Raw genomic sequence first — 20,522 nt, 5'->3', positions numbered from 1 at the left:
GTTTTGTAATTCCAGGCCACCGAAAAGCTCTCCCGTTGCCTCCTGAACACCATCAAAAATCTCTCACACACAGAATTCTACATGGATGTGACTCGTTTCTCCAACGTACAATCGAAATGAACGATTTTCTACATGTCCTGCCTCGACCGTCCTCTGTTCCCATGCCGAAAGCCCCACTTTCAATTCTTTAGCAGCAATAACCCGAAAGTATCAAAGCAAGGAGAGAAAATAGGAACATTGGCATTTTTTCTTACTTTAATCATGGCAAATCAGATCTAAAGCGCTCGAGTGGCACCATTTTATAATTGAATTACCAAACACATTTCGATAGCTTAGGCAGACTTAATATTTGCTGTGGATCATTGAGATCTTACTGCTATATCTCTATAGATACTGTTTTGTCAAAAAGAACTTTTGAACTGTGGCTTTTGTTGTTTACATTCACTCCGCCAGAAGGCACAGGGCGCTCCTCAGAGCTGACTCCCCATCCAAATGCAAAGTATCGATTGGCGTTTCTGAAGTCCCTCACACGGGACTTAGTGAGGAGACATTGAATGTGTTAAAAGTCATTAAGAGCTCCGGGCCTCCGATGGCATCTTAAAGCAAAACCGACTCGAGTCTGGTAAACTTCTATTTTGAAATTGCCTCTAGGTGTGTAATGATGCCAGCGCATCTGTGTCTGAGTGATGTGTTTTGATGAATGTGTACACAGCGTGGCCTCTCTGTTTTGTTGAACACGGACGCATGTGTACATTTGTGTTAGGCACATGCAGAAGCATCCAATCTGTGCGTGCGTGTGTGTGTATAGGGTGCAGGCTCGCCCTCTTGCTACCCCGGGGGTTCAGAGCCCATTTCCTGTTGTGCGGTGTGATAAGTTTCCCTGTCAGATCCTCCCAGCACCACTATATTTCTGATAAGCTCCACTGCTAGTTTTCCCGACCTCTGGCACAGAGATCAATTTGAGATTGATTCGGAATGCCCTGCTGGGCCAAGCTGGAAGATCAATTTGAGATGGATTGTTCCCGCCAGGGGGGCTGATGACACGCAGCGCACTGCTCACTTGCTCCCCCCCCACAACCCCCTATTTTGCTTTCTTCACCCCTCACTTTCCCTGACCGTTATTTCAATTGCTCTCTGCATTTTTCCTCCCATATCTACTCCTCTTTCAATTGTTTCACACTTGCCCTCTGCATCGCACTCCATCTATCTTTCACGCCTGTGCACCAGTCTTTTATTTATGCCCCCCCCCTGCCCTCTCCAACATGTTTCTCTTACTTGTCTTTTTTGCCTCCAGTGTGGGCTAAACATTTGGGATAGAGATGGCTTCATTATAAGGTAGAGCGAGGCTTGGGGAGTGATAAGCCGGCAGGACAGAGGTGCTAACTCATCTGGATAGACACAGAATATCTGTTACAAAAAAATAAAAACATTAATTCAAGTGTCGTGATGGTATAGTTATTTTAAACTAGTATTATGTATGGTTATGGAGAAATGCAACATACAGGGATGCTTTGCAAAACAAGTTTAATTTCTTTCATTACGGATGATGGGCCGGACTACGTGCCAGCAAGAACTGAATTTGAATCATTTAGATTTGAATTTGAATTTGTACACTTGAATAATAATACAAAGCGGAATTTGAAAAACGTAATTTTAATTTGCATTGTTTGATTTTAAACGTTGCATTTAAAAGTGGTATTTGGTATCAGTTGAAATGGAATTTATCGGTTTGGAAATGAAGTGTAATAAAATGGGAAAGTCAATGTAGGATTATTTTATCTGGAATGAAAATGCAAATGATTTTCACATTCATTTTGATCAATTCAGATTCATCCATCCATTTTCTTAGCTGCTTATCCTCCCAAGGGTCACGGGGAGTACTGGAGCATATCCTAGCTGTCAACGGGCAGGAGGACTGGTTGCCAGCCAATCGCAGGGCACATAGAGACAAACGTTCACACTCATAATCACACCTAGGGGCAATTTAGAGTGTCTAATTAATGTTGCGTGTTTTTGGGAAGAAACCCGAGTGCCCAGAGAAAACCCACGCAGGCACGGGGAGAACATGCAAACTCCACACAGGCGAGGCCGGGATCAAACCCGGGTCCTCAGAGCTGTGAGGCCAACGCTTTACCAGCTGATCCACCGTGCCTCTCCATTTCAGATTCAGTTAATTCAAATTAGTTGTGACAGGCATCTGAGGACTGGAGGAAAAGCAATCAATCGGCGATACACTGATCTCTTCGCCCAATCAGCACCTTTGTTTTTGAGCATGTGACATCGGGATTCCCTGGGAAGTCTTCTCACCAGTTCCAATATTTTAACCTTCATACCACCATAATCCTTAACCAAAGTGAAATGTATCATATGGTCAGAAAGAGATAAAAACGTGTTTTCTTTTGTAGAAACATATCACATCGACGTGACTAAGTCGTCATAAAGTATTTTTTTTTCCCCCAACATGTCATCTTGGCATTGAACGCCACGCCTTAGGCTTTACTGACACTTATGAGTAGAAGCATGAATGAATTTTATTCCAACCGTTATGCAATCATTTCCCATTTCAGGGGGAATTGTTCAAGACTTTGATGTTTTCCGCCTAAGACGATTTGTCCACATACAAACAAACTAATGACGCGGCAAAAAACAGCTGAACAAAAAACGTCGTGCGTACAAAACCAACTCGCTGCAACAGAAAAACTGCAACCCTCAATGTTTTAAGATGCCACATAATCTGTACTCTGTTATTATTTTGGGGTGAATCACAAATAACATGGTAAAATTCTCAAGGAAGAAGCACTTTTCCCTGCTGGAATAACTTCAATAATACAAAAGGAGGACATAGGTGAAAAATAAAAGAGGAACGTGGATATTTCAGAGGGTGTTCGTTCTATACTGTACATAGAACAGTATTCCCACGGGAGAGATTCTTCACGGTTCGCAGTTTTATACAAAGGTAAACCTGTAGTTATAAATATTATGTATCACTGTAAAATAAAATATATTGTGTGTTACTTTAATGGTTTGGCTTGGAAATAGCAACGATATTTGGAGATATATATGTAATGATTTACTTTTCTCATTTTGTTTAAATTAGCGCTTTTTTCTTTCAGATCGACTGATCAATAAACTTCAAATAAATAATGAGAAACCACAGAGGAAGCTTAAAAACTCCATTGTGACACTGTGAAACTGTTCCAGCATCAAAGGGATGCAGATTCTCCATTCTGCTTGATCTAACAGCCAAACAGGACACACACAAAAAAAGCGGGGGTATGGGGGATGGCAGCAGCCGGTCGCCACTTGTTTATCTTGGGAAACGGATCATGCGAAAGTTCACATGAAACGACTTGACAGTTTTGATTGGCCGTTACACCTGTGACGTTGCAGGCTAATTTTTAATCGCAGTAAACGAACGTGAAATTCTGATGCAAGATATTCTGCTAGGTTACAAGGGGCACGGTTGATTCATTTTCCAAAGCCTAAAACACAGTTGAGGAAGTGTCTACGATGGATTAAGGCTTGCGGAAGACCGCACGTACAATTATACGTGGACAATATCAACAAACACAAGGTTGTATGTTCGAAGGAAAGTGAGGGAGAAGTATCTTCTCTGAGTTTGATTGAATTATTATCAATGCTTTATACATTGCAGGAGAACAACTTTCACTTTGTTAGTGTATTACTGACCTGCTGAATGAAGTGTGCCATGTTTTATGCCGAAGAGTCGGGTTAGGAATACGTAAATGCGCGATGTCATGCAAGAGAAATGTCTATTTGCTTATTTGGATCACATCGGACTTTTAAAACAGAGCACTGGGTTCCATTACGAGCCAAGTCAAATGAATATACCCACTCACTTATCAAGACTACAATATTACTCGTGATCTTTCCAAGTAAAAACTACTCACCATGCTTTACATGCGCAGTTTGTGAGGCTTCAAACTTTCATGCATCGATCGCCAACATTTCGCTGCAACTCTGACATTGCGTCCTGCTCCATCCAAAATCTTAATTCCGTGTACATATCCTTGCATGAAATAGTGGAGACATACTGTAGAACTCTCTTGGACAAGTCTGACGCATTTGGCAAAAAACGTACCCCAATATTATCTGGAATACGCGATAGAGAATCGACTTTAAACATGTTCTGTTCAATCGCCATTTTGGAAGCTTGTGGGACATGGCTAAGGGACCACGCTGAACAAATATGACTAGTAGACTTATTTTACCATAGCTAGGGTTTCTCACTCCACTTCGCCAAGACGCCTTCCTTAGAATCACCTTAAGTGACTTTTTTGTAACCAATAAGGTCCCAAAGTCATATACAGTTGGAGATAAGTAAAAATGAAACATTCCTTTAGTTGGAAAAGCATCCCCACCATCTCGCCTTCAGTAAGCTCCAGACTGACTCATGACCTTATCTCTGCCGAACATCACGTCTGCGTCATATCACTCGCTCCTTTCTTCCGCCGAGCTTCCTCACTGTTGCTGTCTTTGCGGCTCACTGCAACCAGCAGATGCACACCTCTACCCATTTTTTTTCTTTTTTTTTTATCCTGACACAATGACATTTTCTCCAGCAGTACATCCACCTGTGACTGCGCTGACCTTTATCTCCACTCCAGCCCACACGTCGTCTCTAGCAGGGAAAGGACAACAGACACAACGTCATAGCGTCTGTCCAGGAAAAGACAGATGGCAACCAGAGGGAGAGAGAGAGGAGATGAATGCTGAAATTTAAAGAAAGTGTAGCGTACGCTTTGGTGTGACAGCTCATTTGTTGTTATTTTTTGCCACTACGCAAGCAAAAAAACAAAACAAAAAAAAAAAAACATTGAAATGCTTCTTGTGTTCGTTTTGATGGTGTGTGAGAAGCCCGCTGGGATCTTATTGCTTCAGAGACCTGAAGTGCCTTGCTTGTTCAAAGCTGCTTCAAAACAAGCATGCAGATATAACGTAGTAAAACATGATGTATGTATACAGTCAAATATAGTTTTAGATGTTAGCGAGAAGGCCTGTGGAATGCACGTGCATTAAATCAACCATTCTTAATAGAGGAGTCCACCAAGGGCTGGCCGACCGAGGAGCGCTCTCAGGTGGCCTGGTTCTCCTGGTTCTTTTTAGTGAGAGAGCTGGGGTGGGGGTTCTTTGTGGAGACATGTGAGGCACCGGGGGCGGGATGAGAACATGAAATCAAGCTCGATTCAAATCTTGCTAGCGTTTTGAAAACTGACATACACTGCCTTTAATACATGGTACATGGACTCCCTCTAGTTGTCAATTAATCACTGCCTCAGTAATTTCAGTTGTTTTTAACTTTTTGGGGGGTATATTTGCATTAGGTACAATTCTTAGTCAACATTAGTGTGATATGTTTCAATAAAATCATTATTTAAAGTGATGTTTGCTTAGATCCCGATTCCGGACGTGGCGTCCGTTCGATTGGGGCACTGGAATGTAAGCGCCTGTTTATAGCAATGAAGAAGAACGGTGGCCTGGAAGTGCAAAACACTGTAAAAAAAAAAAAAAAAAAAAAAAAAAAAACTACTGCGCATGTCGAACTTTTAACAAGAGTCACTTGGTAGAGATTTGTGCCCTACAGACCGGAAATGAGACAAAAAAAAAGAATAGAGTGGGTAAAAATCTGACCATGGAGACGAATGTACGTAACGTATACATAAGTTCCAAGTATTTTTATTTTATTTTTATTTATTTTATTTAGACCAGGCGCCACGGTGGCTCAGCTGGTAAAAGTGTTGGTCTCCCACTTCTGAGGTCCCAGGTTCAATCCTGGACCGGCCTCTGTGGAGTTTGCATGTTCTCCCCGTGCCTATGTGGGATTTTCTCCAGGCACTCCGGTTTCCTCCCTCACCCCAAAAATATGCAACATTAATTGGACACTCTCAATTGCCCCTAGGTGTGACTGAGCGCGTGACTGTGGTCTGTCCCAATGTGCCCTGAGATTGGCTGGCAACCAGTTCAGGGTGTAGCCCGCCTCCTGCCCGATGACAATTGGGATAGGCTCCAGCGCTCTTGCGTCCCTTGTGAGGATAAGCTGCTAAGAAAACGGATAGATGAATTTAGACCACAACCATCACTGGTGTTGCAGTGGGTCTGTATTACCCCGCTGCCACTAATAAAATCTCCGTCTCCTTTTTGATGACTACTTAAGCCTATTGCGCGACAGTATTTTAATGTTGGCTCCAATGATGGTACTTGGAGAGCCAAGTATTTTCTTTAGGTGGTACTCGGTGTAAATAGTTCGAGAACCATGACATTGGATAATTGGTAATATATGAGAGGCTTGCAGTGCCTGCTGGGTAGTTTGAAGCATACTAATGTCTTACCTCATCAAGCCGGTCTTCACCTGGTCGATGTTTTCTCTCAGCATCGTGCTTGTTATCTTAATCGAAACCTTTTCAGGCAAATGAGCTGAACAGATTAAATTCATGCGAGTGGTTGCAAGTGAATGTAACGGCTGAAGCGTAATGCACATAAAATCACACGAAGATCGCTTGAAGATGCTTTGTTGCGCGCTGCTCATATTGAAAACTGTTTGCAATATAAGATACAACCCGATGGTAATTTGGTGGAGTGTTTGATTTTTCCTCTCCCACTGATTAATAAAACGTGATGCGATGGAGACGAGCTTTCAACTATTCTTCAGCCACTGTATAGTCGTCAGTCGAGCTGATTATTGTGACGAGTCTGACGTGTTCAAAATGAAAACAAAAACACGAGTTCACCGGCCGCAATGCACCAGAGCCATCAGAACCAGGACGAACCCCATTCAAGGACAGCAATTTTCCTTAACCCATAACAACACTGAAATGCATTACCGAGCCAACTCCCTCCAGCCTCCGCCACCATGACACCAACCCGTCAACGCTCTTTGTACAATAAGGACAATGCACAATCCGTTACACTATAATTCACATAAATGGGCAGGTAGGTCTGCTCGCTGTTTGCTATTGTTTGTCTGTCCCCCGCAAATTGTTACTCCTGAGCTTTGCTTTGTGAGATGTGCCAACAAAAAAGAAAGAAAGAAAGAAAGATTGGTTTTGCTGTACAGTTTAAGCTCAGTTTTTAACAATGGGATTTATTTGGAGAACAAAATAACAAAACAAAACAAAAAAAACATTATGACGCACTTATAAAGCAGGCTGGGTGGCTTTGTACATTAAACCTGTGCTAAATATCATAGTTTTGAAAATAAGGATCAATCAACTTTCATACACTCATTAAGTACTTATAAAGAAATACTGTGCATATACTTGGAAATGTCCAATCCCTAATTTTTTCTTTTATATAAATATATAAACAAATTCTCCTCATATACTGTATTGGGCTCTTTGAAGTTGCAATTGAAATGGATAATTCTGTACTAAGTTGTGCTGGTCTGCAATACTATTTAAATATATATTTAATGCATTTAATTTTATAGGTACATTTGATTGTTCGTGTGGCAGTGCTATACAGTGGATATAAAAAGTCACCAAACCCCAGTTGAAATGCCCCGTTTTTGTCCTATAAACAAAATGACACAAATACCTTTTACCACCTTGAATGTGCAATAACTTTTAATGTGCTATAACCTCTGATGAAAGTAAGGTTGGACATTTTAGCCATAATTCCCAAAGGCATGCTTGCACGTAAACATAACAGTGCCTCTCACCATGCCTGCGGAGAAGGATGGTGGAGGCAGCATCTGGTTGTAGAGTTGGTTTCCTTTGGCTGGGACCAGGGCTGCTCTGTCTCACTTTCTTTCTCTCTCTAACAAGAAAAGTCTACTAGAACATCCATCCATCCATTTTCTTTTGACGCTTATCCTCACAGGGGTCGCGGAGAGTGCTGTAGCCTATCCCATCTGTCAACAGGCAGGAGGCGGGGTACACCTTGAACTGGTTGCCAGCCAATCGCAGGGCACATCAAGACAAACAGCCGCACTCGCAATCACACCTAGAGGCAATTTAGAGTGTCTGATTAATCTTGCATGTTCTAGGAATGTGGGAGGAAACCAGAGTGTCCAAAGAAAACCCACGCAGGGACGTGGAGAATATGCAAACACCGCACAGGCGGGGCCGGGATCGAACCCAGGTCTTCAGAACTGTGAGGCCAACGCTTTCACCAGCTGAAACACCGTGCCGCCCCCAACTAGAACAGCCAAAATTAATTTTGGAGTTAATCAGAGCCACTTTAAATGATGGCAAGTACTGGCTAATCCTCAACACAGGCACATTCTGGTTAGGAGAGGGTGTGCACACTTGTGCACCCACATTATTTCAGTTGTTTGTTTTTATACTTCCGCTCCTGAAATATATAGGTTTAGGTCACATTAGTGGTGGAAAATACGAAATTACATTTCATTACAATGAGAAAGTTTCTCATTGTAATGAGTAACTAGTCCATTGCATGTGTGACCCTTGAGTACAATGAGAAACTTACTCATTACAATAAGAAAAGTTTTTTGTCCTTTTAGGAGCTCTGAAGTAAAAAGTTTTGAAGTGATTTATTTTTGCAAATGTTTTTTTTTCTATCATAAAATCTGGCATTTGAACAAGGACGTGTACACTTTTCAGATGCACTGCTTCGGGGGTTATGTCGTGCAATACTTTGTCATGATATGTCTGTTGTTGGATGATATTTTGGATGCAGAGTTTTTTGTGATTGTATTGGACATTGACAATAAAGACATTGTAACGTCATCTGTTTCCACTGAAATAGCTTGATGCAAGCATTTTTTTTTTGGTATAGCTAACAGATGTAGCAGACTATGATTGACAGATGGGCAAGAAAAGGTAAAACTTGAAACTTTTCCTCACTGGGGTCACGGGTGTGCTGACTTTGGGCATGGGTTACACCACCATTCTCTTTCACAATTCACACATACACACAGTATAGTCTTCATTTAACCAACCATGCCTGTTTTAGGACTGTGGGAGGAAACTGGGAGAACATGCAAACCCCGTACAGGGAGGCCATTGTCCGGATTTGAACCCACAATCTCCAAACAGTGAGCTAGATGCAGTAAGTAAATCGCTCCTAAATTTTCCCTCATTTACATCTCATATCTTGTGGGAATATGTTATGATTCACTTCATTTAACTTAATTTTACCAAGATGCAGACGTCAGCTGAATGAACATCTATTTCTGAGGAGACGTGAAATGAAGAGAAAGTTAATCATCTGAATGGGAATACGTACACACAAACAGTACAAAACAACAGGACATCTTAGCTAATGCAAGAATGATGTTGATGGACTCTTCTGTTATTTGCCTCTTGTTCATTTTTCTACTTACTAATCACGCAAATATGTTTCTTTCTGCTTAGATGCAGTGTGTAAATTATTTTTTTTGCAAGCAAAAGCACTCTTCATTTTCCGACCCAACAATAAAACAAGATATCTGACCCGAGCACAAAGCAAATCCTTCTCTTTCCATATTGTCTTTTTTAGTTGCGTGCACAGCTTTAGCAAAGTCGGGACACATGGCGGCCTCAGCTGTTACGTGACAATCACGACAATGTCACCAAAATATGTCGCGGCAGATTGATGTCATCCAGACAGGCAGATTAACATCGCTCGCTTCCTTCTTTGATTGTCGCATTTGTGGCCCTTTGCATTTCCACCGTCTCCGGTGTATTTTTCCCCAGATGTCGGCCCGCCGAGCCACCGACTTGACGCATTGTGTAATTTGTCAAAATAAGTGACGGGCGAAGCACGGGACACGTGAAATGGAGGAGGATGTAACTCTTAAGCTGCAAAGAGCCGCATATTGGACTTCAAACAAATGGCCGTCATGCTTAACCACGACTGTCATTTATTTTTATCGCGAGCCTCCTTTATTCGGTTACGAGAGGGCATCCAGTATTCCGTGGCTGCATGTGGTTAAGATAACATACAGTCAACTCGTAAAGTGACAGCTGATGGCTGAATTCCACTCACAGTGGCCTGCTTTGTAGCAAAGATCATGAGAATTATTTCTTTTTCAGCTGTGCGAGCTATGTAACGCCTGCCATTAGATTAGCCGGTGATTTGTGAGCCGGTGAGGGCGAACGTGGACCGATGAAGCACAGTCCATAGCCCGACGCCTTCGTCCATCTTGCTCTTCTTAACCTCTCTGAGGCTTTTCGACAGATGGGCCTGGCGCATGTGTTCCTACCTACCAGCAAAATGACCAAATGAAACACATGCAGCAAGTGACGCCAAATTCCAGACAGTGGAGGGCTCTGCAATTCTTGGCTGTCGTTTATTCCTCCTCTTATTTTATTTATCTGCATTTTCTCTCCTACGACAAAAACGAAGCAGATCTTAAGATGAACCCAGCGGGTGGTTGCACCGGCGACGCGATTACCACGCAAAGTAAAGGTCGTCGTTTAAACTTTCCAGGGATACCGAAGGGATCTGACCTTCAAGTAAGGGCTCGTTCAGATTGACAAGATACATTTTTGTTCTCTAATCTCGGGATCAAAAACTGCAATGATGTGGGGAAATACGAGGCCAAAGAAAGAGATGTTAGTTTAAAAATACAGTTGAACCACTGGCAATAAATTTTGGGATGCAGTTCCACAACTTTCCCATTTGGAAAACAAGAAAAAAAATTCAGTAATGTTTTGAGCAACATGGCCTTCTGTGGCCCCTGCATATGCAATTTTCTGCAGTGGTAATTTTAACTTATTTACAATTTTTTTGAGGGAACTTAACTCCTTTATTTGTGGGAAGCCAAACCAGGGCACATAGAGACAAACTGTCACATCCCAGCAGAGCGGAGGTGGACCCAAATGCAGGACTCCCAGGCAAAGGCATAATGTTCAGTGGGTTTTATTCTTAACTAAAGAGATTCACAATTACACAGGATCCAAAAAACGAGAAAAAGGGTTCTATGACTATGAAGCTAAGTAGCGGAATAACCCGGGATGCGGTGAAGCATACTCACTAACACAAAGCAATGAACTGGCAAATGCCAGTGACAAAACTCCAACTTAAATACTAGATCTAATCACAGTGCCTCATGCAAACCAGCTGTGACCGGCGACAGGTGTCAGAGATGACACCGCCCAGAGCAGCAGCCCAACCACGCCCCTCCTGGTAGTGGCCAAGCCTTGCTCATGCCACAAACAACCGCACTTAAAAATCACACCTCAGGGCAATTTAGAGTGTCCAATTAATATTCCATGTTTTTGGGATGTGGGAGGAAACCGGAGGGCCTGAAGAAAACCTACACAGGCACGGGCAGAACATGCAAACTCCACACAGGGAGGGATTAAACCCGGGTCCTCAGAACTGTGAGGCGAACATTTTCCAGCTGCACCTACCGTTTCGCCCTAGAGTTTCAAATTAAAGTGTGTGGATAATTAATGGTTTAGTACATATAGCCAATTATAATCACTTTTTGGTTGACTGTCATCTCGGCCTCTTCCCTATCTCCTGTGAATATCAGAGATCCACTCAATCATTAAATACAAAAACAATATAACCACTTTTGTTGACAAAGTTGAAGGCATCCCATTAATTTTACTGATCAAACAAGTCTTTTAAAAAAAAGCCAATGGCTATTGCAGTCAGTGTAAAACATTAAAACAATTACAAATGTGAGTAGGTAATTTGACCTCGATGGCTCGACTTTGGAGGTTTCACCATAGATGAGCTAAATGGGCGGTTAACCGAGGCAGGGGCGCACACACACACACGATACACTTGCAACTGAGCCTTCCAATACAAAGATCGAGCTTTTGTAGTGAATCAATGGAGCACAGATGCTGTTGCAGCCTCTGGCCTGTAAAACATTGGCTTCGGTCATCACTACTTCCGCAGCTGGGTACTTGTGACCTCGGGGTGTCATGAAGAAATGTGTGGAAGCGTGTGTGGGACCGAGTGACTGACTGACAGTGAGGACACATGGACAATAAGCGATGACAAAAACCTTTATTTAGTCGGAGCTTGGCAGGAGCAAACGGCCAGTGGGGGGAACTTTTGGAAACGCGGCAAGGAGGGAGGATGAAGACCAACGTGGAAAAATGAAAAAAGTATTTGATTACAATTTGGGTCAAGTGATCATTTTGAGGCGGCAGGGTGGAGCAGCTGGTAAGTCCTGAGGATGAGGGTTCGAACCTGGCCCCGCCTGTGTGGAGTTTGCATGTTTTCCCCGTGCCTGGGAATCATGGGAAATTTAGTTTTTGATCATAAACATGGAGAGGAAACCGTCAAAAGCATCCGCTGGCCTATTTTGAAAGACAACAGAAGAAGATGGGGGCAGCATGGAGGATCAGCTGTAAAGCGTTGGTCTCACAGTTCTGAGTTCCAGGGTTCAATCCCGGACCCGCCTGTGTTTCTTCCGGGCACTCCGGTTTCCTCCCACATCCCAAAAACATGCGACATTAATTGGACACTAAATTCCCCCTAGGTGTGATTGTGAGTGTGGCTGTTTTTCTCTATGTGCCCTGCGATTGGCTGGCAACCAGTTCAGGGTGTACCCCGCCTCCCGCCCCTTGACAGATGGGATAGGCTCCAGCACTCCCCGCGACCCTTGTGAGGATAAGCGGCAAAGAAAATGGATGGAACGGGAATGGAAGTCCTTTCTCAATTGAGTTACAAACACACTGAAGATAGTATTTTGCCAGGGGAAAAAAGGGAATTGGTGGAGTTTCCCACAATTCCTTGACAGATGGGATAGGCTGCAGCACTCCCCGCGACCCTCGTGAGGATAAGGGGCAAAAGAAAATGGATGGATGGATGATCATTTTGATGGTTAACTAGCAGTATTCGAAACGAGTTACTTTCACAAGTGTCAGGGTTCTATATCCGAACAGTGGGAAGTCACTCGCTTGTAGTTTCTCATGTCTGGATGATATATTTAGTATAAAAGTAAACTTCAATTGTGAGAGGCAAAAAAACCCATCATGAAGCAAGAACATGGCCCGCTTTTTTTTTAATAATTGTTCTCCTGTTGCCAAACAAACTGCTATTTGTTGGGAAGTTCACTGACACCATCAAGCAGTCGATTCTCAAATTTTTACTCGTAAGTCAAAGCAAAAAACAAAACAAAACAAAACAAACATCCATAGCTGGAAAAAGTTTTATGTGGGGTGTGTTGGAAATCAAGGCACCACTGTAAATTATTCTTCAACTTAAAATACAGTACAAGGGCTCAAAGAATCTATCAAAGTTTTCCGGAGGTGCGGGACATTAGAAAGGTTGGGAACTGCTGCAGTGAACGTAAAAAAATCCGGAAAGCTGACCTGTTTTGCTTTCATACCGTGTCATCTCGGTGAATTATCAGGTGGACCCAGGCTACATCACGGCTAATACCTCAGGTGTGTTCCGGTTGTGGCTGCGCATTGTGTGCGTGGGTGTTGTGTGACTAAGCCCATTAATGCATGGCCGCGCACTGTTGAATAACTACATGGAGGAATGGGCAAATCGAGTTGGGGGGGGGGGGGGGTAAGGATGGCCTGAGACTTGGTGACAGAGGTGGTAGCAGCCTGCCTGGATTAACTGCTCAAAATGACATGTTTGAGATAGAATATAGCATGTTCCCCTCGCCCCCCCACACGTTATTTACACTCGATAAGCTGATATGGTGAAACCAACCCAGCAGAGAGGCATAGATTTGAGCTAGCGGGGGGATGCCCGACTATCAGTGTTTATTTGGGCGTACAGAGAAGCAAACATATGCGGAGTCCCAGTTCAGTCGAAGCACAGAATGCTAATGACATGTGCTCATTAGGTAGGGAGCAAACAAGTTATTCCATCTGTTAATATCATTTTCCTTGCGGTGTTTGTATTATTGATCTGTTTGGATTGTAGGGAGAATGGAATGTGGCTACAATGTATTTTGAATTATTCTTGAATTATGGAATATTCGCAGGCTCTTTCGGTTTACGGGAAAATGAATGGCTTGCATACAGTCGACGTGTTTAAGCCTTCAAAACTGCAGTTAGAGCAATGCGGTAAATTGAATACGGACGACGGCAAACGCGAGGGCCCAAACAACTACAACACAGGTGTCAAACTCAAGGCCCAGGGGGCCAGATCCGGCCCGCCACATGATTTTATGTGGCCTGCGAAGCCAAATCTAGAGGGTGAATTTCCATGATTCTTGTAAAAAAATCTGTACCAAAATTTCAAATGGTCATATATCAGAAATGCTAAAGTTAAGATATTACAAGCATTTTTGTGTTACCAAACGTGACTAGTTGAAAAACACATTACCCTTGATTTCTGATTCCAAAAACCAGTTCCGAAATTGATGATGTAAATGTGATGAGATGATTAAATATTTTTGTTCCACATCCATAGCGGCCTTCTGAGGGAAACCGGAACAACAATGTGGCCTGAGAGAAAAATGAGTTTGGCACCCCTGAATCGCAATGTATTCTACTAGATGCCCCTCTGTTATATACCTGTACTAGGAATGTAACAATGCACCAAAGTTAATAGAGTACTCAATTTGTATCGGAATTTTTTATGAATAAATTAATGAAATAAATTTACATTTTTTTATGATGTCAGTATTATTCATCATTTATTAAGATAACAAATACATTGCTCAGATTAGACCGCCTGTGTGTTCTTCCATACCTCAGAGTTAATTTCCAGATGTATTTTTATAAAGGTGCATCAATATGTTTGAAGTGACTTGTAGGCTTTATGTTAAATATTCTGGGTCTTGTCGATTGTACGATTTCCATCTCTCTTCTGAACCGGGCACCTGAAATGCTCCCATAATGGTGACCTAAATGATCTCAGTTTTAGGGTTTTTAATAGTATATGCCATTTTTCTTCTTTTCCAAAAGTCACAGGAAAAAGTTGTCACATGACACAGTTGGGGGAGGCCTGCAGAAGAAATTTATATTCAATCTATTTTTTTAATTAACTTTTACCGTTATATTAAGTTTGGTAGCAGCGTGATCTTATGGAGGCACAAACAATGAATATTGCAGGTCTGCCGTTGCAAAGACAGTACAACTCTTACAATATCACAATTTTCAGTTTCGATTATGTATTGTTAATTGCCTAACATGAAGCCTACCACAGAAATAAATCGTTCATAAAAGTAATCAGATGGTATTAGGAAAGTTAATTCATGGTTTCACTGCCTTGGGCTTTGTAATTCCCATTGCAACTGTTTTGTCTGCATGATAATACAATATTTTCCATTTAGTTATGAATTTAACATTGAAAGAAAAAAATGGAAAGTAATAGCAAAGCTTTTGGGAACATGGTTTAAGTTTTGTTATGAGGCTTTAAGGTTGTTTTCCATATTGTTCTGAAACTGTGACATCTATCAATCTCTATTCTATTCTAGACTCTCTTGTTCTCCTAAATTTGAAATAATTCTGATAGTTGCGCCACAAAACATTACATTCTTTATTCAAGGTTTCTCAGAAACGTGTGTTTTGAAAGTGTAAAGCACAGAAGCTCTTTTTCTTGTTCAAGTCTTTGATTTTCCTTGTAGCAAAAATAATTGTTTAACTTGAAATAACGGACTTCTGCCCAAAAAAAAAAAAAAAAAAAAAATCAGTCCTACAGGTACGTGCTGATCTATCTCTATTTCCTGCTTGAAGCTCCACCAGCCAGCCTCCACAGTTAGCCTGGTTCCATTCAACAAGCAACAATAACGTGTTATCGTACAAATTTGTAAGCATTCACAGCATCAGCAGATAGATTAGAACACTGAATGGTGTAGACAGCACCTTTGGCCAAAATCAATAGCGTGGTACGTACGCAGCTGGGATCAAGCATTAAGAAATAATGCCACATTGATTGCATTGCAGGTTGTGCAGCCATTGAGTCTGAAGATCTGTTTGCATGTACGCTAAGTGCACGAGTGTGTGTGCGTGTACGATTGTGCGGATGACACTCACCCATAAGTGGTGTTGCTGGCCCTTTTACTTGCTGCCCTGGAGCGACTTGACTTGAGGTCTCCACTCATGCTCGTGTCTGTAAGCATGAGCAACCCATTAGCTTCATACTGATACACCGAGAGAGACATCACTCAGCACAGCGTGGCTTCGCAGCACTTGAGTCGAGATTACAAATATAATAAAATATCTGGTTTGCGCTTAAATGCGCCCTCTTCAACGTAAACAAATGTGTTGAGTGTTTTCCCATACAGTTGTGAAGTTGTTGGGGTTTCGCAGAGGGACACTGGAATAGTTTTCTCCGCAGCAAAATGGAACATTTGTGTCCTATGTCATGCTCCGTGAAGCAGGAAGAAGCCTGCTAACTTAGAAATGGATGGACAAACACAGATGAGGTGTATCTTTTATTTTGTTTATTTTCCACATTGGCGGCACGGTGGTGCAGCTGTAAAGCGTTGGCCTCACAGTTCTGAGGACCCGGGTTCAATCCCGGCCCCGCCTGTGTGAAGATTGCATGTTCTCTGGTTGGGTTTTCTCATGCACTCCGGTTTCCTCCCACATCCCAAAAACATCCAACATTAATTGTACACAATAATTGGAGACTCTATAAATTGCCCCAAGGTGTGATTGTCGTCTGTCTGCATTTATGTGCCCTGCGATTGGCTGGTAACCAGTTCAGGGTGTACCCCACCTCCTGCCCAATGACAGTTGGGATAAACTCCAGCACTCCCGGGACCCTTGTGAGGATAAGCAGTTAAGAAAATGGATACATGGATGGATATTGTCCACATTCATCACTTGAGTCTCCATGTGAGCATTTACACGCCACACCACTGTCAAAAGCCCTGTTTCCAGCAAATGATTGTTCCCCGTGGACATGGTACATTTTTCCCCCATTGTTAAGGGTCCAGCAACTAATCTGAACCATCCCACTTTTGCTCCAGAGGGATGCTTGTGAAGGGCAGCCCGAGACACACTCCCTTCTCATTCATTGATCACTGAAGAATCATTTGACCTAACTTTGAATAAATTAAATGGGATGAGAAAAAATTCTCAATTGTCCTTTTTGTTTCTAAATTGTAATCAGAAAATTAAAATATAACCCATATTTTTTCCCTTGGTACTTAAATGCTTTTTACCTACTTCTACCGACTGCATGAAAAGCCCGATACAAAAAAGATTTGCCTTGCTTATTGTGGCTCAGATCAAACATCTGAAGAAGAAAAATTAAAACTTGAAAATATTTGACTTGAAATTTCATGTTTTTTTTTCACATAACCCAGACATTTGGGATTTGGCTTGTGTTTGTTTGCAAGTTATTTGAAATATGAATTTTGCGTGTGTTAGATTTAGAAAACACGATGGTAGTGTTGAAAAAAAAATGGCAGATTACCTCCCAAGGTACAGTAAGACAAATTCTAATCTTCCATTAAACTTGTATTGAACTTTGTCTTAAGTCTGAGTCAAACTAAAGGCCATCCACTTTTTAGCCACTATGAAATGGTGCATTCACTAATATCATGTAATGGTTGTGTCAGTAAAGTTATAGGACACGGTGTCAAAAGATAGGTACAGTACTGCCTTGATTAAAAAAAAGTGACTTTGCTTACAATTTTTGGGGGGGGAGAATAACATGTGGTGTATTCAAAATAACCACATAACTTTGCTTAAAGCCTGCGAGCTTAATGCTAACACAAAATGGGAAACAGCATAGTTGGAAATTTGAACACAAGTCCAGGAACATGCATCTATCCATCCAACCATTTTATGAGCCACTTATCCTCACGAGGGTCGCAGGAGCGCTGCAGCCAATCCCAGCTATCATTGGCCAGGAGCCGGGGTACACTCTAAACTGGTTGCCATACAATCGCAGGGCAGATGGAAACAGACATTTGTCACACTCACGATACCACCTAGCGGCAATTTAGAGTCTCCAATCAATACACGTTTTGGGGATGTGTCAGGAAACCGGCATGCCTGGAGAAAACCCACGTAGGCACGGGGAGAACAGTTTAGTTGTGTTACAGGAACCTGAAAATGAAATGTACAACTATTGGAAGCACTGCACACAACTCGTAAAAGTACAATTAGCATTGATGCTAATGCTAACATAAAATGAGGGATGTCGTAGTTGCTCCATCCCTATTAGTCATTCCTTTTTTTATTTTATTTTAATGATGTAAATAATGCCGTTAGCCACCATTTACCATGCTAATGAGATAAGGGGCTTTTAAGTCGGTTATGAGTTGTCCTTCACGTTCACCTTCTATCACTTACCGTTGATTAGGCCTGCCATTGTGAGCCAGCTGTTCACCTTTTGTTTTTGCCGCCTTCCATTTACATCACTGCTCTCCGTCTTTAATCTTTGTCTGCCTTTCTTTTCACAAATACACCTCTTAAAGCGATAGAATTGGCCAGATATCAATGAACAGTTTGCACTTCATAACACGCCAGCAAAGTCAGCGTCGACATCGCACCACACTCTCTGCTGCTCGTAGCTTTGTCCCGATTTGCCAAAAGTGTGGAGAAGGGGATGATAAGAGGAGAGGAGAGGAGAGAAAGACATGGACAGATGGGCGCTGAATGGAGTGTGACTGGGCCAACTGCACATAAACACTCACACAGTGCAGCACTCAAATGACTGCGAGCTACAATTAATTAGGTGTGGTTTGCAAATGTGTGGACAAAAACACATGTCTGTGCCTTTGCTCAGCACAGCATTGATACATTTGCAACACCATGAAGCTTAATGGAGGCGACCTGCTGGGCGACTTCTCGCTTCCTCGTCTGGTTCATCAGCCTTCCTTACATCTGAGCCTTAGGTGCGCGAAGATGAGTATTGCATTACCAGCAACAAACGGACAAATTAAATACATCTGTTCTTACCAAGGTCATTTTAATAAACATTAAAACTGCACACTGTGATTTTGTTATGCCTCACCATGTGGCTTAAATCCCATGGGGACCTTGTTACGTCTGCTGCAAAACAGAAAGGTCTTTTTAATGGACCACAATATTAAGCACACCCCCACATCTAATGAGAGAAAATACAAGTGCTGTTAAAATAACAAAAACAAAAAAACTCAACTAAATTTAGACCTTCAATGGTAGCCTAATATACATTAATTATCTGATTCTTCTACTTCTTCTTTTCCTTTCAGCTTGTCCTGTTAGGGGGTCGCCACAGCGTGTCATCTTTTTCCATCTTAGCCAATCTCCTCCATCTTCCTCTCTAACCCCAACTGCCCTCATGTCTTGCCTCACAACATCTATCAACCTTATCTTTGGTAGACCAATACCATTGAAGTCTGCTCTCTCTAACCTTGTCTCCAAAACATCCAACTTTGGCTGTCCCTCTAATAAACTCATTTCTAATCCTATCCAACCTGCTCACTCCTAGCGAGAACCTCAACATCTTCATTTCCGCCACCTCCACTTGTGCTTCCTGTTGTTTCTTCAGCGCCACACCATCTCTAATCCGTAGATCATGGCCGGCCTCACCTCTGTTTTATAAACTTTGCCCTTCATCCTAGCGGAGACTCTTCTGTCACATAACACACCAGACACCTTGGCTAGCTGTTCCAACCTGCTTGGACCTGTTTCTTCACTTCCTTACCACAGTCAACATTGCTCTGGATAGTTGACCCCCAGTATTTGGAATCCTCCACCCTTGGTATCACTGTCTTCCCCTCCACCCCTCTCTCTTTCATGCACATATATTCTGTTTTACTTCAGCTAATCTTCATTCAGCTCCTTTCCAGTGCACACCTCCATCTTTCTCATTGTTCCTCCACCTGATCCCTGCTTTCACAATATCATTTGCGAACTTCATGGTCCAAGGGGATTCCAGTCTAACCTTATCTGTCCGCCTATCAATTAGCACTGCGAACAGGAAGGGGCTCAGAGCGGATCCCCGATGCAGTCACACCTACGGCAAACCTCACCACTGTTCTGCTGCCCTCATACATGTCCTGTACTATTCTAAAATATTTCTCCGCCACACCAGACTTCCGCATGCAGTACCACAGTTCCTCTCTTGGTACTCTGTCATAGGCTTTCTCTAGAACCACAAAGACACAATGTAGCTCCTTCTGACCTTCTCTGTACTTTTCCACGACCATCCACAAGGCAAATAATGCATCTGTGGTACTTTTTCTCGGCATGAAACCATACTGTTGCTCAGAGATACTTACTTCTGTCCTGAGTCTAGCCTCCACTACTCTTTCCCATAATTTCATTGTGTGGCTCATCAACTTTATTCCATTATAGTTCCCACAGCTCTGGAAATTGCCTTTGTTCTTAAAAATGGCAGCCAGCAGACTTTCCCTCCATTCTTCAGGCATCTTCCCACTCGCTAGTATTCTGTTGAATAAATTGGTCAAAAACTCCACAGCCATGTCTCTAAATTGCTTCCATACCTCCACAGGTATGTCATCAGGACCAACTGCCTCTCCATTTTTCATCCTCTTTACTGCCTTTCTAACTACCCCCTTACTAAACATTGACACTTCCTGGTCTAGCACACTTGACTCGTCTACTCTTCTCTCTCATTTTCTACATTCATCAACTTCTGAAAGTATTCATTTCTATCTCTATCCTTAATCACCCTTACCCGCTGCACATCCTTCCCATCTCCATCCCTTTGTCTGGCTAACC

At 42.4% G+C, this 20,522-nt stretch overlaps 1 protein-coding gene across 11 annotated transcripts in view; it reads right to left on the bottom strand.

The window, feature by feature from the left end:
* The window catches only part of si:dkey-234i14.2 (RNA-binding Raly-like protein), a 64,342-nt gene that overhangs the window by 34,864 nt on the left and 8,956 nt on the right, over positions 1-20,522 (bottom strand). For all 11 annotated transcript variants that reach the window (XM_061814173.1, XM_061814170.1, XM_061814167.1 and 8 more), the window contains one exon: positions 15,870-15,945. In XM_061814173.1, the coding sequence (XP_061670157.1) occupies positions 15,870-15,945 (76 nt within the window). The remainder of the gene's footprint in view (positions 1-15,869; positions 15,946-20,522) is intronic.

Source organism: Syngnathoides biaculeatus, chromosome 3 (genome assembly GCF_019802595.1).
Source record: "Syngnathoides biaculeatus isolate LvHL_M chromosome 3, ASM1980259v1, whole genome shotgun sequence".
NCBI lineage: Eukaryota > Metazoa > Chordata > Actinopteri > Syngnathiformes > Syngnathidae > Syngnathoides > Syngnathoides biaculeatus.
The sequence above is the reverse complement of the archived record's forward strand: the minus strand, read 5'-3'. Positions and strand labels throughout refer to the sequence as shown.